The 15,354-nt window shown below is 43.8% G+C and overlaps 2 protein-coding genes and 1 non-coding gene across 9 annotated transcripts in view; 1 reads left to right on the top strand and 2 right to left on the bottom strand.

The window, feature by feature from the left end:
• Window positions 1-726, bottom strand: part of ERC2 (ELKS/RAB6-interacting/CAST family member 2) — a 980,761-nt gene extending 980,035 nt beyond the window's left edge. For 5 of the 7 annotated variants that reach the window (XM_024982903.2, XM_024982905.2, XM_059879783.1 and 2 more), the window contains exon 1: window positions 638-726. The gene's annotated coding sequence lies outside the window, so the exon portion shown is untranslated. 7 annotated transcript variants of the gene reach the window in all.
• Window positions 645-11,409, top strand: LOC104975557 (serine/arginine repetitive matrix protein 3-like). Its single transcript, XM_059880079.1, has 3 exons — window positions 645-1,217; window positions 1,406-1,533; window positions 8,234-11,409. The coding sequence occupies exons 1-3, from the start codon at window positions 645-647 to the stop codon at window positions 8,253-8,255; spliced, it is 723 nt and encodes a 240-aa protein (XP_059736062.1). The 3' UTR covers window positions 8,256-11,409.
• Window positions 10,574-10,645, bottom strand: MIR2371 (microRNA mir-2371). Its single transcript, NR_030985.1, has one exon. It is a non-coding gene; the product is annotated as a microRNA mir-2371 (primary transcript).
• Window positions 11,410-15,354: the final 3,945 nt, after the last annotated feature.

Raw genomic sequence — 15,354 nt, 5'->3', positions numbered from 1 at the left:
AGGGGAGAGAAAGCAGGTCGTTCAGTTTAATTTCACATCGTATTCGTTTTCATGGACCACCACACCACCTCCTACTCCTCGCCAATAAATCCGGCTTCATTTTCCCTGACACAGATTTTTTTTTTTAAACACGCTCCCCTCGGACCCCACCGAAGCAGCCAGGTACCCCACCCCCTGGGCTGGGGCTCCACCTTCCTCTACTTTGTTCTGCCTGGGGATTTCCCGAGACCCTTGCCCCTGCGAACACCCCCACCCTTCAAGGCAAAAGGGGGGAAAGCCAGACGAAAGAGGGGGAGCAGAAAAGAAGAAAGGCGAGAGCAGTCTGGGTGGCTGCCGGGGAGGGACTGCGGGAGGTAGCCCGGGCCGCCGGGTCGAGCGAGCAGCGCCCGCGCGCCGGAGGAAGCCGTGCACTTGTTCCAATCCGGGGTTTCTACATCAAGACAAATCCGCCCTTAGGCCGCCCCATCCTTTCCCCCGCCCCAGCAAGCCCAAGTAGAGGCGGGTGGTTCACCCCTCGGCTACCCCCGATAACGCATTGCAGCTCCCCACGAGTGAGGGGGACCCGGCACGAGGGATGCCCCGGAACGGCCGCCCCGAGGGAGCCGGGCGCCCAGCGGCCCCGGCCCCGACGTCTCACCTTTCTGATGCTCGCCCCGGGGCCGTCCCACATGGATTTTTACAACCTCACGTCTCCTTGGCCCCGGGCGGCCGGGAGGAGCCGGAGCCGGCGCCAGAGCCGGAGCCCGAGCGTGCAGGAGCGGGAGGAGGAGAAGGAGGAGCGGGGCGGGGAGGGAGGGAGCCAGCGAAGGAGGAAGGGCGCCGCTCGCAGGGCCGAGGCCGGGCGCCGGGCCGGGCGGGGCCGACGGCCGAGGGGGCGGCACCCGCCGCAGTCCCGAGACGCGCGCTCGCGCGGGCGCAGCCAGACCTGCGCTCCGCCGCGCCCCCAGCCCCGCCGCTCCGCGCGCTCTCTCGCTCGCTCGCTCGCTCTCCGCGGCCCTGACTCACATTCCCAGCATTCCCGAGGAGCCGCTAGGGGGGCCGGGGCAGGGACGCGGGCACCTCCGCGGGGGGCAGCAGAGAGCGCCCGGGCCGGGCGGGGTGCGGGCGCAGGGGGCTTTCAAGCGCCTCTTCCCGGGAGGCCACAGTCTCTGAGCTTCTCATCTCCATCTCATGTTCCCGATGCTCCTTGCCGGGTACCCACCTCCAAAAGCTGCCAGGTACTCCGGGGAAATAGGTGGCTCCAGCGACACGGACAGGCATGACACTTGGTGGAGGGGATGCAACTATCTTCAAGTTAAGCTTTAGAGTGGGAATCGAGGTTTCCTTACCCTGGCACCCTCCCATTAGTTTAATTTTCTTTGGGAGGCTGAAGGGATTTCACAAAGCATATACTTGTTCCTTCAAGGAAAGAAGAGAATGGAAGATGAATGGAGCAAGGAAAAAACACCAACATCATCATCATCATCATAGCTGCCATCATTCACTGAGTGCCTCGTCTGCACCCAGCAAAGTGTGTGCATTATCCTATTTAAGGTAGGACGATGGTGTCAGTTCATTCACATTCATAAACACTTGTAAATACACCTCAGTATAATGTGCATGAGGAGTTGGACAGGGTTTGCATTGGAAAAAGCTCCCACCCAACAAGTCTGGAGCCTCAACTGCTACCATTGTCTATTCAGGGAGTCCAAAGGTCATGGAAATCTCCAGATTTGGGCTCTTTCACTGAATAGTCAATTTGCAGGACTAAAGCAGTGATTTCCTTCCTATTTCAGTGAGTCTTCTGGACGTTCAAATGAAGCAAATCCAGACATGGGATGTCTGGGTGAGCAGAGGTATGGAATCATCCAAGACCAGGGATGACTTCTTTTTTCTTCCTCTCAGAATTCAAATGTTAAATGAAGGACTTTGCCTGTGAAACAGGAGCATGCCTTCCTGTCTCAGTCCAAGTGCCCTAGTCCTTAAGCCTTTCTTTGTGTGTGTAGGTGCATGCCCTTCAGTCTTAACTCTTTGCGACCCCAGGGACTGTAGCCCTCAGGCTCCTCCCTCCATGGGATTTCCCAGGCAAGCATACTGGAGTGGGTTGCTATTTCCTTCTGCAGGGGATCTTCCCACCCCCAAAATCAAACCCACCTTTCGTCTCCTGCATTAACAGGTAGATTTTTTTTTTTATCACTGTGCCATCTGGAAAGCCCAAACTTTCCTTTTACAACTGGTATTTAAGATTTTTCACAGACTCATGGCCCCTGAGGTCTCTTTGCCCACATCCTCTTCCGTCAGTCACCAAAAAATCAGCACTCATTCTATTGACCTGCGTGCTCTGTGGACAAAAGCAAGTTACAACTATTGTGTTTAGTTTGCCATGTACATTCATGATACCCTCAAGTGAAAGGTTTGCTGTATAGATGACTATATAAAGCCTTTTCAGGAGTCCTTTGAGTAGTCTTATAATCCCATGTCTTTCAAAATGTGACCAACATTTTATAGAGTACCTTTTATGTGCAGCACTTACGGCTTCTCAACTACTCTCACAAAAACTCTGTAAAATGTTGCTCTCTTTTAGAAAAATTGGATAACATGTCCAGCTAAGAGTGTATTTAAATTTATGCCTAAGTTTCACTACTCTTGGGCACCCTATCTCTTTTCCTTCGATCCTTGGATTCTAAACAGGAATGCTTGGACTTCATGGGGAGAGTTTGTTTCCCAGAGAGATCTATGGTTCTCAGCAGATTTCTTTCACATTGGGTCCTTGAAAAAGTAATGAATAATTGCTCTAAGGAGAAAGCAACTTCATATAGAACAAGGACTGGAAGCTTTATGGATCTTAAAAGTCACCTTTATCCTTTTGAGACTTAGCTTTCTTACCTGAAAAAATTTTTAAAGCTGAACCAAAGGATCTTAAGATCCCTTCTAGAACCAACATTCTCTAACTTGATATTTAAATATGTATATAAATACATCCGGTGTTCAAAATGCTTACAAGTAGCCCTTGAGGGCTAAGGACATAAAAGTGTAAAACGTGTTATGTTTTATAAAACCTGTACATAACAGGTTTGAGGTGACATAGGCTCCAGGTTCTTTGTTGGTTTTTTTCTGTTTTGCTTTGCTTTGTTGTTTTTTTACATTTTTCTCCATCATGGTGAACCCTTCCAGCAAGTCAGAGGAAGCACACTTTGTGCAGGTACTTTTTCTCACATATTCATTCATTCATTCCCTCCACAAATAGTTACTAAGAATCTAGTCTGTACTAGTTCCTGCAGGTTCAGAGCCCCTGCCTTCAAGGATTGTACAGTATAGTTAAGTAGACAGACAAGAAAACAGACCGTTACAGTATCTCTTAGAAGGGACAAAGCTCTGAGAATTGTAGGAGCATAAAGGAAGGAAAAATGAAAAGGCTCGCTTAAAACTCAACATCAGAAAACTAAGATCGTGACATCCGTTCCCATCACTTCATGGCAAATAGAAAGGGGGATAGTAGAAGCAGTGACAGATTTTCTTTCCTTGGGCTCCAGAATCACTGCAGATGGTGCTGCAGCCATGAAATTAGAAGATACTTCCTTCTTGGAAGAAAAGCTATAGCAAACAGAGACAGCATATTAAAAAACAGAGACATCACTTTGCCAACAAAGGTCTGCATAGTCAAAGCTATGGTTTTTCCAGTAGTCATGTATGGATGTGAGAGTTGGACCATAAAAAGGCTGAGTGCTGAAGAATTGATGCTTTCAAACTGTGGTGCTGAAAAAGACTCCTGAGAGTCCCTTGGATTGCATGGAGATCAAATCAGCCAATCCTAAAGGAAATCGAACCTGAATATTCATTGGAAGGACTGATGCTAAAGCTGAAGCTCCAGTGCTTTGGGCACCTGATGCAAAGAGCTGACTCAATGGAAAGACTCTGATGCTGGGAAAAATTGAAGGTAAAAGGAGAAGAGGGAAACAGAAGATAAGATGGTTCAATGGCATCACCAAGTCAATGGACATGAACTTGAGCAAACTCTGGGAGATAATGGAGGACAGGGAAGCCTGGCATGCTGCAGTCCATGGAGTCGTGAAGAATTGGGCACGACTTAGCAATTGAACACCAAAGGAAAGATGATCAACTTTTTGCCTTGAGGTTCATAAAAGACTTCCCAAGGAAATGTCATCAAATTTGCTTTCCATATCCAACTTTCCTGCCCTATCCTGTGCTCAGTCTGAAGCAGCAGTCTGGATGCTCTGTGAACCCAACCAGAAGAGATCAAATCTGGTGGACACTGGCCTCTGGGTGAGTTGTCACAGACTGTCTCCACAGTATCTGAAACTGTGCCATGAGAATAAGTCAGCCAGTTGGTACTGAACAGTGAGCTGGCAGACCATGGTGGTCCAACTCAGAACCATGGCACCTAAAACCATGATGCCAAGGAAAGCTGGTCTGTGGAAAGGAGAATAGAGAGCCATATGGACAGAAACCAAGATGCCTAAAAGGCCTGAAAGACTTAGATTGCTAGCTGTTTACTTGATATCCCCAGTATAGGTATCTAACTAGCATCCCAAACTTTATTTATCCTAAACAGGACTCTGGATTTTTATTACTACATACCAAGCCTCTTCTCTTTCAGAATTGCCCATTAGATTAACCATACCACTATTTAACTAGTTGCTCAGGTCCAAACTGAAGAGCAGCTCTGATTTCTCCTTTTGCTGATTTCATAGCCACCCCACCAGCCAGTTCTGTTAGCTCTACCCAGGGCCATATCAGAGCCTGAAGCAAAAGGGAAACTGTTTATAAGTAACCCAGAACAATCATTCGCCATGAGAAGAATCTAGTTAGCTGAGAAACAAAATGCCTAAACAACTCACAGTTATCTAGCTTTCTTAGGCATTAGGTAATGTGTCAGTTCAGTTCAGTTCAGTCGCTCAGTCGTGTCCGACTCTCTGTGACCCCATGAATCACAGCACGCCAGGCCTCCCTGTCCATCACCAACTCCTGGAGTTCACTCAGACTCACGTCCATCGAGTCAGTGATGCCATCCAGCCATCTCATCCTCTGTCGTCCCCTTCTCCTTCTGCCCCCAATCCCTCCCAGCATCAGGGTCTTTTCCAATGAGTCAACTCTTCACATGAGGTGGCCAAAGTATTGGAGTTTCAGCTTCAGCATCAGTCCCTCCAATGAACACCCAGGACTGATCTCCTTTAGGATGGACTGGTTAGATCTCCTTGCAGTCCAAGGGACTCTCAATGTGCACATATCTCTTTACAAGATAGATTTTAGTTCAAGAGAAGTATCACTGGACTGCCACAAAAGAAAAAAAGGCCCCATTACCTGATCAACTAGCACCTCTATCACTACAACTGATTGGATCAGAAATAATCACCTGACCCTTAGGAAGCCCATCTATTGGCTCAGCTAAGCCAATCTAAGCCAGTTCTCTCTGCCAAAAATATTTTAAGAATTTTGTAGCCCTAAGCATCATACAAACATATCAAAACCCAACATTAAAAAATATATATCCTTTGCCCTGTAGAAATTTTTTAAAGTTTTCTTTAACTTTGCTTTTAAAATTATTTGACTAATCCATTTTATACACTTGTGGCTTTGTCCATAATTATCAAGCATTCTCAAGAATTATTGTGAGATGAAAAGAAAGATCTAACTTATAGTTGTTTTCAAATGAAATGTGTGTAAATATGTAAAGCCATAAATCTGTGTTCGGTAGATATTTATAATTAAACATTAATTCCCCATTTACAGTTTTCTGTATATCTGTAATCTCAAGGCATGCAAGTCTTTCAGAAGTTTGTAAAAAAAAAACAAACAATGTTGATTAAATTCAAAATTATATCCATTTATTTAGTTCCTTGGTTTCCAGTAACTTTACATTTCTGTGATTCTGGCTACTCATGAAGTCTGACCACCTTTGCTGTCTTTGGGTTCCATGAGAGGCCCCTGTGTCCTTCCAATAGTTATATACCTTCTTTTTTCTGTCTCAGGTAGCCTGAGCAAGTTTCTCTTCCTTGCAGCCCCAAGTTCTCCCGGAATTGGAAAATCAGCTCCCTAGTGCAATGGCGACCAACTCCAGTATTCTTGCCTGGAAAATCCCATGGGCGGAGGAGCCTGATAGGCTGCAGTCCATGGGGTCGCTAAGAGTCGGACACAACTGAGCGACTTCACTTTCACTCTTCACTTTCATGCATTGGAGAAGGAAATGGCAACCCACTCCAGTGTTCTTGCCTGGAGAATCCCAGGGATGGGGGAGCCTGGTGGGCTGCCATCTATGGGGTCGCACACGACTGAAGCGACTTAGCAGCAGCAGCAGCAGCAGTGCTTAGACAAAGCCCTTCAATCCAGTTCATCAGATTGCAAGGAGATCCAACCAGTCCATCCTAAATGAAATCAGTCCTGAATATTCATTAGAAGGACTGATGCTGAAGCTGAAACTCTAATACTCTGGCCACCTGATGCGAAGAACTGACTCACTGGAAAAGACCCTGATGCTCAGAAAGATTGAAGGCAGGAGGAGAAGGGGACAACAGAGGATGAGATGGTTGGATGGCATCACCAACTTGATGGACATGAGTTTGAGCAAGCTCCAGGAGTTGGTGATAGACAGGGAAACCTGGTGTGCTGCAGTCCATGGGGTTGCAAAGAGTCTGACATGACTGAGCAACTGAACTGAACTGAGCTTCTCAATGTTCCAGCACTGCTGAAAATGCCTATATTCATCTGTTATCTTTACGGCTCAGAATTTCTCTGAGCAAGAGAAAAACATTTGCCCAAAGGGTCGGTTCTTGGGAGAGAAAGCGTAACAAGCCACCAGTAATGCTTCCCTGATGGCTCAGATGGTAAAGAATCTGCCTGCAATGCAAGAGACCTGGATTTGATCCCTGGGTTGGGAAGATCCCCTGGAGGAGGGCATGGCAACCCACTCCAGTATTCTTGCCTGGAGAACTCCATGGACAGAGGAGCCTGGTGGGCTACAGTCCATAGAGTGGCAAAGAGTCATACACGACTGAGCAACTAAGCACAGCACAGCACAATGTTTCTTGAAACCAAAATGATCTCCTTTACCCAACTTAACCAAGGATCTCGAAACTCTACAAAATACCTGCTTTAGGGTACATATTTGAAAACTCACTGAGATAAATGTCTGAATAATCATGCTGAGTGCTCTATACATATAAGCCATTATTCAGTAATAGAAGAATTGTTCATGTGAATTTGAAGAGTGGAATCACAGTTGTATGGCAAAAATAGATGTTATGGCCCATTAATCAGCCTGCCTCAGGACAGGGGCCAGTGCTAAAGGTAAAACAGGGCCTGGACCCAGGAAACAGGGGAGGGTGCTTGTTTCCCTTCCAAGTGTTGGGTATATATCCTACCACCTACAAAAGTGGCTCAGATTACTGAATGTTCTACCACCAAGCAACCCTTCAAAGCTTCATAACTTACGTTGCCAAAAATTCACGCCTTTCTTGAGACAGACTTTGGATCCTGTTCTGAGAAACAGAATTCTTTTCCAAACAAAAGCCTTAACTACACAATTAAATTAAAGGGAATGAATTTGCTTGGAGGAGAAAAATGAAAGAAAACAAGTTATTTTAAATGATAAAAATATGTAGTCAGTTGGCAACAGCTTCAGAATGACTGCTCCTTGTTCTAATGAGATATGCTATCAACTGAACATTTAAGTTACTTGTTTAGGACCTTTTTTACTTAACCTTTTAAAAGAAAAAAAAATTTTTTTTTAACTTACAACAGAGGAGCTGGTTATAAAATAAAAGGCCAGCATTCCAGAAGAGGTGAAAATCTACACTCATAGACAACTTTTAACAGCCTAATATATATTCTCTTGGATTTTTTGAATGTATATTTTTAACAAAAATTGGGTCTAGTTATGGTTTTGACTTTCAGTATCACTTATACCCTTCTAGCTTTAGACCTCACTCTTCTAGCTTCAGATATTTTCACATTGTATCCCCTCCTTGGCCACAGTGGTTGCTACAAAGGCTAAACATGTGGCCACAGTCAGACCAATCAGAATCCTCTCCTGGGATTTTTTTCGATAGGACCTCTGCTTTGTTTTGTTGTTTTAACTTCTTATTTGGTATTGGGGTATAGCCGATTAATAATGTTGTGATGGTTTCAGGTGAATGGTGAAGGGACTCAGCCATACATATACATGTAGCTATTCTCCCCCAAGCCCCTCTCCTATCCCGGCTGCCGCATAACATTGAGGAGCTCTGTTCTTTTCCAGGCAAGGAGCTATAACGATGTGATAACAGAGATGGCAGCATCCATGACTCCACTGCCATGGAAAAGTTTCTCCATGGCTGTCTCCTACCTGCAATCAAGAGAATCCTCATATACATATTCTTCTGCAATTTTATTTTCTTCAGCTAAAACTACATCATGGACAGATTCCATGTCAGGGCAAATCTCCCTCTTCCCTTTCAATAGCTGAATATAGTCAATTCTGTGGATGAATGTTTGTGACTTTTTTCTAGCATCAAGAACATAAGAAGGTTTTACCAGTGATAAACACAGAAAAATATATTCAGACGGAAGAGCTGCAGCCACATCTTAAGTGATGATGATTGTTATGCAAATGAGGGACCAGCACTAATAAAGTTTAAGTAGCACTTATTCCCCAACCACCCATGCAGGACTCATTATCCTTGCTTTAGTGAGACTACTTTGTGCCATTTAATACCACCTCTGCTAGATGACTAAGGCCTATGCCTTCTGCATCCCAGTTTCTCTACCAATCTACTAGTAAATTTGAACTCATCCATTCATTCCAAGGATCTTTAAACCTCTGTTAGAGGAACATTTTGAGGAAAGTTGAGAGGAGGTATACATTTGCATTAGGTATCGAGGCCTGGAACCATAAGTACTGCTGCTGCTGCTGCTGCTAAGTCGCTTCAGTCGTGTCCGACTCTGTGCGACCCCATAGACAGCAGCTCACCAGGCTCCGCCATCCCTGGGATTCTCCAGGCAAGAACACTGGAGTGGGTCACCATTTCCTTCTCCAATGCATGAAAGTGAAAAGTGAAAGTGAAGTTGCTCAGTCATGTCCGACTCCTAGCGACCCCATGGACTGCAGCCCACCAGGCTCCTCCATCCATGGGGTTTTCCAGGCAAAAGTACTGGAGTGGGTTGCCATTGCCTTCTCCTACTGTCTAATTTGAAGGGCTAAAGATCTGATACCCAGTGTTTCAACTGTGCAGTTTCCAAGACATGGAGCAACTGTAATAAAGAGTTAGACTCCGGCTTTGTGGTCCACAGTGAGAGAATCTAGTCCTAGTCCCTCCCTTTATGATACCATGTGTTCTTGGACAATTTGCTTAACCCCTCTCAGCCTGTTTTCTCATGAGAAAAAAGGGAGATAGATGATTAACAGTACTTGTCTCACAAGCAACTTGAAAAAATTAAGTAAGAAATTGAATAGGAATTCCTATGACTGTGTTGGGCCCATAGTAAATGCTCAATAAATAGACATTAAAATATCATCTTCATGATATACAGTAAATTCAGTTATCTGGGATGTATGCTGTTTCCACTTTGCAAGTTTTTCAACTGCCAGTGTGACTTTAAAAAACTGTTCTTTTTAAAGTTTTAGAATATGCTTGAAAAGCTGGGTGCTAGCCAGGATACAGTTGGAAGCAAAACAGTCCTAAAAATAAGAAAAAGATGCATGACTTTTTAAATGTTGGGTTTCTCTTTAAAAGCAAAATTATACTGTGAGTAAAGATCAAAATTCATTCTTTCTGTGACCTCGTTCAAAAATGAAGTTTATTGGAGCATGATGCATGTCAGATGTTGTTTAGGGTGGCATGTGCCCTTCTCATGACATATGAACATACGCTGCACGTCTGGAGTTTTTTCTAGCAGGTGTTTCAGGCTGAAGAAGGAAGACAGGCCTACATCCAACTACAACACTCACAGTACTCAGGCCTTTCCTGGATTATGTTCTACAAAGTACAGACAGGTACAAAAAGGATAATTTTCTAGAGCCATAAAGCAAATAGTTTATGAAATAGAATTCAAAAGCCTTTCCTGTAACAGTTTTGAGGTCTCAGAAATTCAGACTAATATCCATAGAAAATCCACAGTGGAACATACTGCAACCTGATTTGGGATCTGATTTAATACATTCTAAGAAATGGGCTCCTTCTTGCCATTGCTTATCCCCCTCCTTTCCCACCACTCGGCTTAGTACTTCTGTCCAGCTTTAAGCCTCAACTCAGCTGGCATTTCCTCCGCAAGCTCTCCCCTGAGCCCTCAGTTAGGTACCTGTGGTATCAAATCCCATGGCCCCCGTGCTTCTCTATGGCTCTTACTGTGACTTTAGTGGAATAACTGATGATTCACGATCTCAGTGCTCTTCACTTGACTATATGCTTCAGTTTCAGCGGGAGTAAGTGCTGACCCCCATGTCAGGTCCACTGTCATGATTCAATAGATAGCTGTTGAAATTTGAGAAGAAAAAATCTTTTATCTTATGAATTTCAAGTCAAAGAATGGAAATTCAAAGCGCAGCTGATTTTCTAAGTAACTCTCCATATGAAGATTAGAAGAATGCCTTTATACAAAGTAACCCCAAAAACCACACAAAACTATAGCATTTGGTGTAATACCATCCATATTCTATGAAATTAATTGGTTATCAGGTTCAAGTGAAAGAAAGTGACAATTATAACAATTAGCACTAACTGGATGTGTAACTGGCTAGGTCCAAAAAATAATTAAAAGAGACTAAGAAAAGAGAGGGGTTTCAATGCCATAGCTTACCTCCCTGCAAAGGAACACTTAAAAATAAGGGTTCTAGACAAAAGCCAAAGTGCTTAGCAGGTCACTGATGTTGCTGCTTACCTTCTGAGCAGCAGCTGCTACATTAGATTTTAACATAACCTTGAATAGAAAAAAAAAAAAATCTGAGACAGCTTCTCCTACCCAGGGCCAAGTAGCATCTGATTTAGCTCCTCTCTGTGAGAGAAGATGCATTTATACCACAGGGCTGTCCATTCCATTATTAAAAGTCAAAGGCTTAGGTCATTTTTTCCTATATGAAGACCAAAGTATGTCTAACTCTACCCATCGAAACCAGAATGAATGGATGTGTGAATATATTAATATTCATGAATTCTGAAACCCAAATGAGGCTTACCGCTCTTTTCTAAAATAGAGTAAACCTCTAGGTTTCTTCATTCTGTCTGTGAATTGTGAACAAGAATTTGGAAGCTTTTGTGTGAGTATGTGTATGTGTGTGCAGGTACCTTCGTTTAACAGAATTGTGTTTTGCCACATCAACATAAATTGTAGTGGGTTTATAAGATTCTGAAGGCTTACTCCACTGTAATTATTTTTATAACCTTTGTAAATTCTCAAAGTCATTAAAAATCAAAATGCTTAAACAAATTAAATTGTGGATTAGACCCATAGATCTGCCTCCTCTTTAATAGAAGACAAAGGATGGAAAAGAATCAAATGTTTTGTCTGTTTTGCCACAGCCCAGAACCCTTCTTCTTTGGGCAAGGAACTACACACCATAAGGAGTAATTCTTTAATTGTTTCTAATTATAGTAAATGCCCAATATGTCCTGGGTCTCCGGGAACATGACTAACACTTGCCTCACCTTGCAATGACTGCAGATGAAGTGTGGGTGAGGGCGTGAATGGAGGGCATCACCTCCACACTGCCTCCTCCTCTAACCTTACAGTTGAAATCAGGTGCCCACTAACATCAGTGGGCCTGGAGGCTCTTTCCAACAAGTGTTTGAGAATATTAGGGAAGCTCAGATATTGAGTCATTCTTGGAAGATATTTTAGGGGAAAGTGGGTTAGTCATTAGGGAACTATGGCTTTGGAGACCAAGAAACACCCAAATTCCACCCAAGTTCCAGCTCTAACTAAACCAGGTGACACTGGTCAGCTTACTCAGCCACTCAGTAGAATGAGGATAACATCTCATACAGTTGATCTGAGGATTCCATGAGCCGACTGATAGAAAACTTAGTGCACTGCCTGGCATAAAGTAAATACTCAGACATGTTATCTATACAGATACCCAGGACAATCTCCACACCTTGATTTAATCATCAACAGTGGGGCACCTACATGTCCGAGAAGCCCCTCCACACCAGATAAATCTAATGTGTAGCCAGGGCAGAGAACCCCCAGTACAGTTTTGAACCACTGACCAAGACTGAGAAGGGAACATCTGAGAAGGGGACATATATGATGAGCAAGACAATTACATGCTTTGGAAGGAGAAAGAATGGGTCAGATGGTAAAGAATCTGCCTCCAATGAAGGAGACCCAAGTTCAGTCCCTGGGTAGGGAAGATCTCCTGGAGAGGGGAATGGCAATCCACTCCAGTATTCTTGCCTGGAAAATTCCATTGACAGAGGAACCTGGAGTGCTACAGTTCATGGAGTTCACAAAGACTCAGACACGACTGAGTGACTAACACACACAAGGAATTCAGGATTTGCCGAGGGTTTAAAGGCATTCAGTGGGGAGTTATTGAGATGGAAAAGAAGAGGGCTATAAAAGTCTTGGTCATAGACTGAGCTAGGTGATGGCAGCTTGCTTTCTGTTTCAGATATTGGTGATGGTGTCTGCCCACTGCCCACTGCCCACAGCCCACTGCCCAGAAGTCCTGTCTGAGTTCTGTGCAGATGAGCCTCTGATCCAGAAGTAATGGAGCCACTTCCACTGGGTAAGGTTCTGAGAGACCAGAGGGCAGAGAAGCTGGTTTGAGGTCCAGACAACGAGGGACAACACTAACAACAATAATGGTAATAGCCACCACTTTCAATATACATACTTGCACCAAGCATTAACAGACTTATAAACAATAACAACAACCAGTTCAGTTCGGTTCAGTTGCTCAGTCGTGTCTGACCCTTTGTGACTCCATGCACTGCAGCATGCCAGGCCTCCCTGTCCATCACCAACTCCCAGAGCTGATTCAAACTCACGTCCATCGAGTCGGTGATGCCATCCAACCATCTCATCCTCTGACGTCCCCTTCTCCTCCTGCCTTCAAACTTTCCCAGCATCAGGGTCTTTTCCAGTGAGTCAGTTCTTCACATCAGGTGGCCAAAGTATTGGAGCTTCAGATTCAGCATCAGTCATTCCAATGAATAGTTCTGATTCACTGATTTCCTTTAGGATGGACTGGTTGGATCTCCTTGCAATCCAAGGGACTCTCAAGAGTCTTCTCCAATAACACAATTCAAAAGCATCAATTCTTAGGTGCTCAACTTTCTTTATAGTTCAACTCTCATATCCGTACATGACTACTGGAAAAACCATAGCTTTGACTAGACAGACCTTTGTTGGCAAAGTAATGTCTCTGTTTTTTAATATGCTATCTAGGTTGGTCATAACTTTTCTTCCAAGGAGCAAGCGTCTTTTAATTTCATGGCTGCAGTCACTGTCTGCAGTGATTTTGAAGCCCTAAAACATAAAGTCTCTCACTATTTCCATTGTTTCCCCATCTATTTGCCATGAAGTGATGGGACTGGATGCCATCATCTTTTTTTCTGAATGTTGAGTTTTAGGCTAACTTTTTCACTCTCCTCTTTCACTTTCATCAAGAAGCTCTTTAGTTCTTCTTCGCTTTCTGCCTTAAGGATAGTGTCATCTGTATATCTGAGGTTATAGATATTTCTCCCAGCAATCTTGATTCCAACTTGTGCTTCCTCCAGCCCAGCATTTCACATGATGTACTCTGCATATAAGTTAAATAAGCAGGATGAAAATATACAGTTTTGATGTACTCCTTTCCCAAACTGGAACCAGTCTGTTGTTCCATGTCCGGTTCTAACTGTTGCTTCTTCACCTGGATACAGATTTCTCAGGAGGCAGATCAGGTAGTCTGGTATTCCCATCTCTTTCAGAATTTTCCACAGTTTATTGTGATCCACACAGTCAAAGGCTTTGGCATAGTCAATAAAACAGACGTAAATGTTTCTCTGGAACTCTCTTGCTTTCTCAATGATCCAGTGGATGTTGGCAATTTGATCTCTGGTTCCTCTGCCTTTTCTAAGTCCAGCTTGAACATCTGGAAGCTCACAGTTTACATACTGTTGAAGCTTGGCTTGGAGAATTTTGAGCATTACTTTGCTAGCGTGTGAGATGAGTGCAATTGTGTGGTAGTTTGAACATTCTATGGCATTGCCTTTCTTTGGGATTGGAATGAAAATTGACCTTTTCCAGTCCTGTGGCCACTGCTGAGTTTTCCAAATTTGCTGACATACTGAGTGCAGCACTTTCACAGAATCATCTTTTAGGATTTGAAATAGCTTGACTGGAATTCCATCATCCCCACTAACTTTGTTTGTAGTGATGCTTCCTAAGGCCCACTTGACTTTGCATTCCAGGATGTCTGGCTCTAGGTAAGTGATCATACCATTGTGGTTATCTGGGTCATAAAGATCTTTTTTGTATAGTTCTGTGTAATCTTGCTACCTCTTCTTAATATCTTCTGCTTCTGTTAGGTCCATACCATTTTTGTCCTTTTTTGTGTCCATCTTTGCATGAAATGTTCCCTTGGTATCTCTAACCTTCTTGAAGAGATCTCCAGTCTTTCCCATTCTATTGTTTTCCTCTATTTCTTTGCACTGATCACCGAGGAAGGCTTTCTTGTCTCTCTTTGCTATTCTTTGGAACTCTGGATTCAGAACTCTGCATTCAGATGGGTATATCTTTCCTTTTCTCCTTTGCCTTTTGCTTCTCTTCTTTTCACAGCTATTTGTAAGGCCACTTCAGACAACCATTTTGCCTTTTTGCATTTCTTTTTCTTGGGGATGGTCTTGATCACTGCCTCCTGTACAGTGTCACAAACCTCCATCCATAGTTCTTCAGGCACTCTGTCAGATCTAATCCCTTGAACCTATTTGTCACTTCCACTGTATAATCATAAGGGATTTGATTTAGGTCATACCTGAATGGTCTAGTGGTTTTCCCTACTTTCTTCAATTTAAGTCTGTATTTAGCATTAAGGAGCTCATGATCTGAGCCACAGTCAGCTCCCAGTTTTGTTTTTGCTGACTGTATAGAGCTTCTCCATCTTTGGCTGCAAACAATATAATCAATCTGATTTTGGTACTGACCAAGTGGTGTCCATGTGTAGAGTCTTCTCTTGTATTGTTGGAAAAGGGTGTTTGCCATGACCAGCGCATTCTCTTGGCAAAATTCTGTTAGCCTTTGACCTGCTTTGTTTTTTACTCCAAGGCCAAATTTGCCTGTTACTCTGGGTGTCTCTTGACTTCCTATTTTTGCATTCTAGTCCCCTATAATGAAAAGGACATCTTTTTTTGGTGTTAGTTCTAGAAGGTCTTGTAGGTCATCATAGAACCGTTCAAC

The sequence above is a fragment of the Bos taurus genome, chromosome 22 (genome assembly GCF_002263795.3).
Source record: "Bos taurus isolate L1 Dominette 01449 registration number 42190680 breed Hereford chromosome 22, ARS-UCD2.0, whole genome shotgun sequence".
Taxonomy (NCBI): Eukaryota; Metazoa; Chordata; class Mammalia; order Artiodactyla; family Bovidae; genus Bos; species Bos taurus.
The sequence above is the reverse complement of the archived record's forward strand: the minus strand, read 5'-3'. Positions and strand labels throughout refer to the sequence as shown.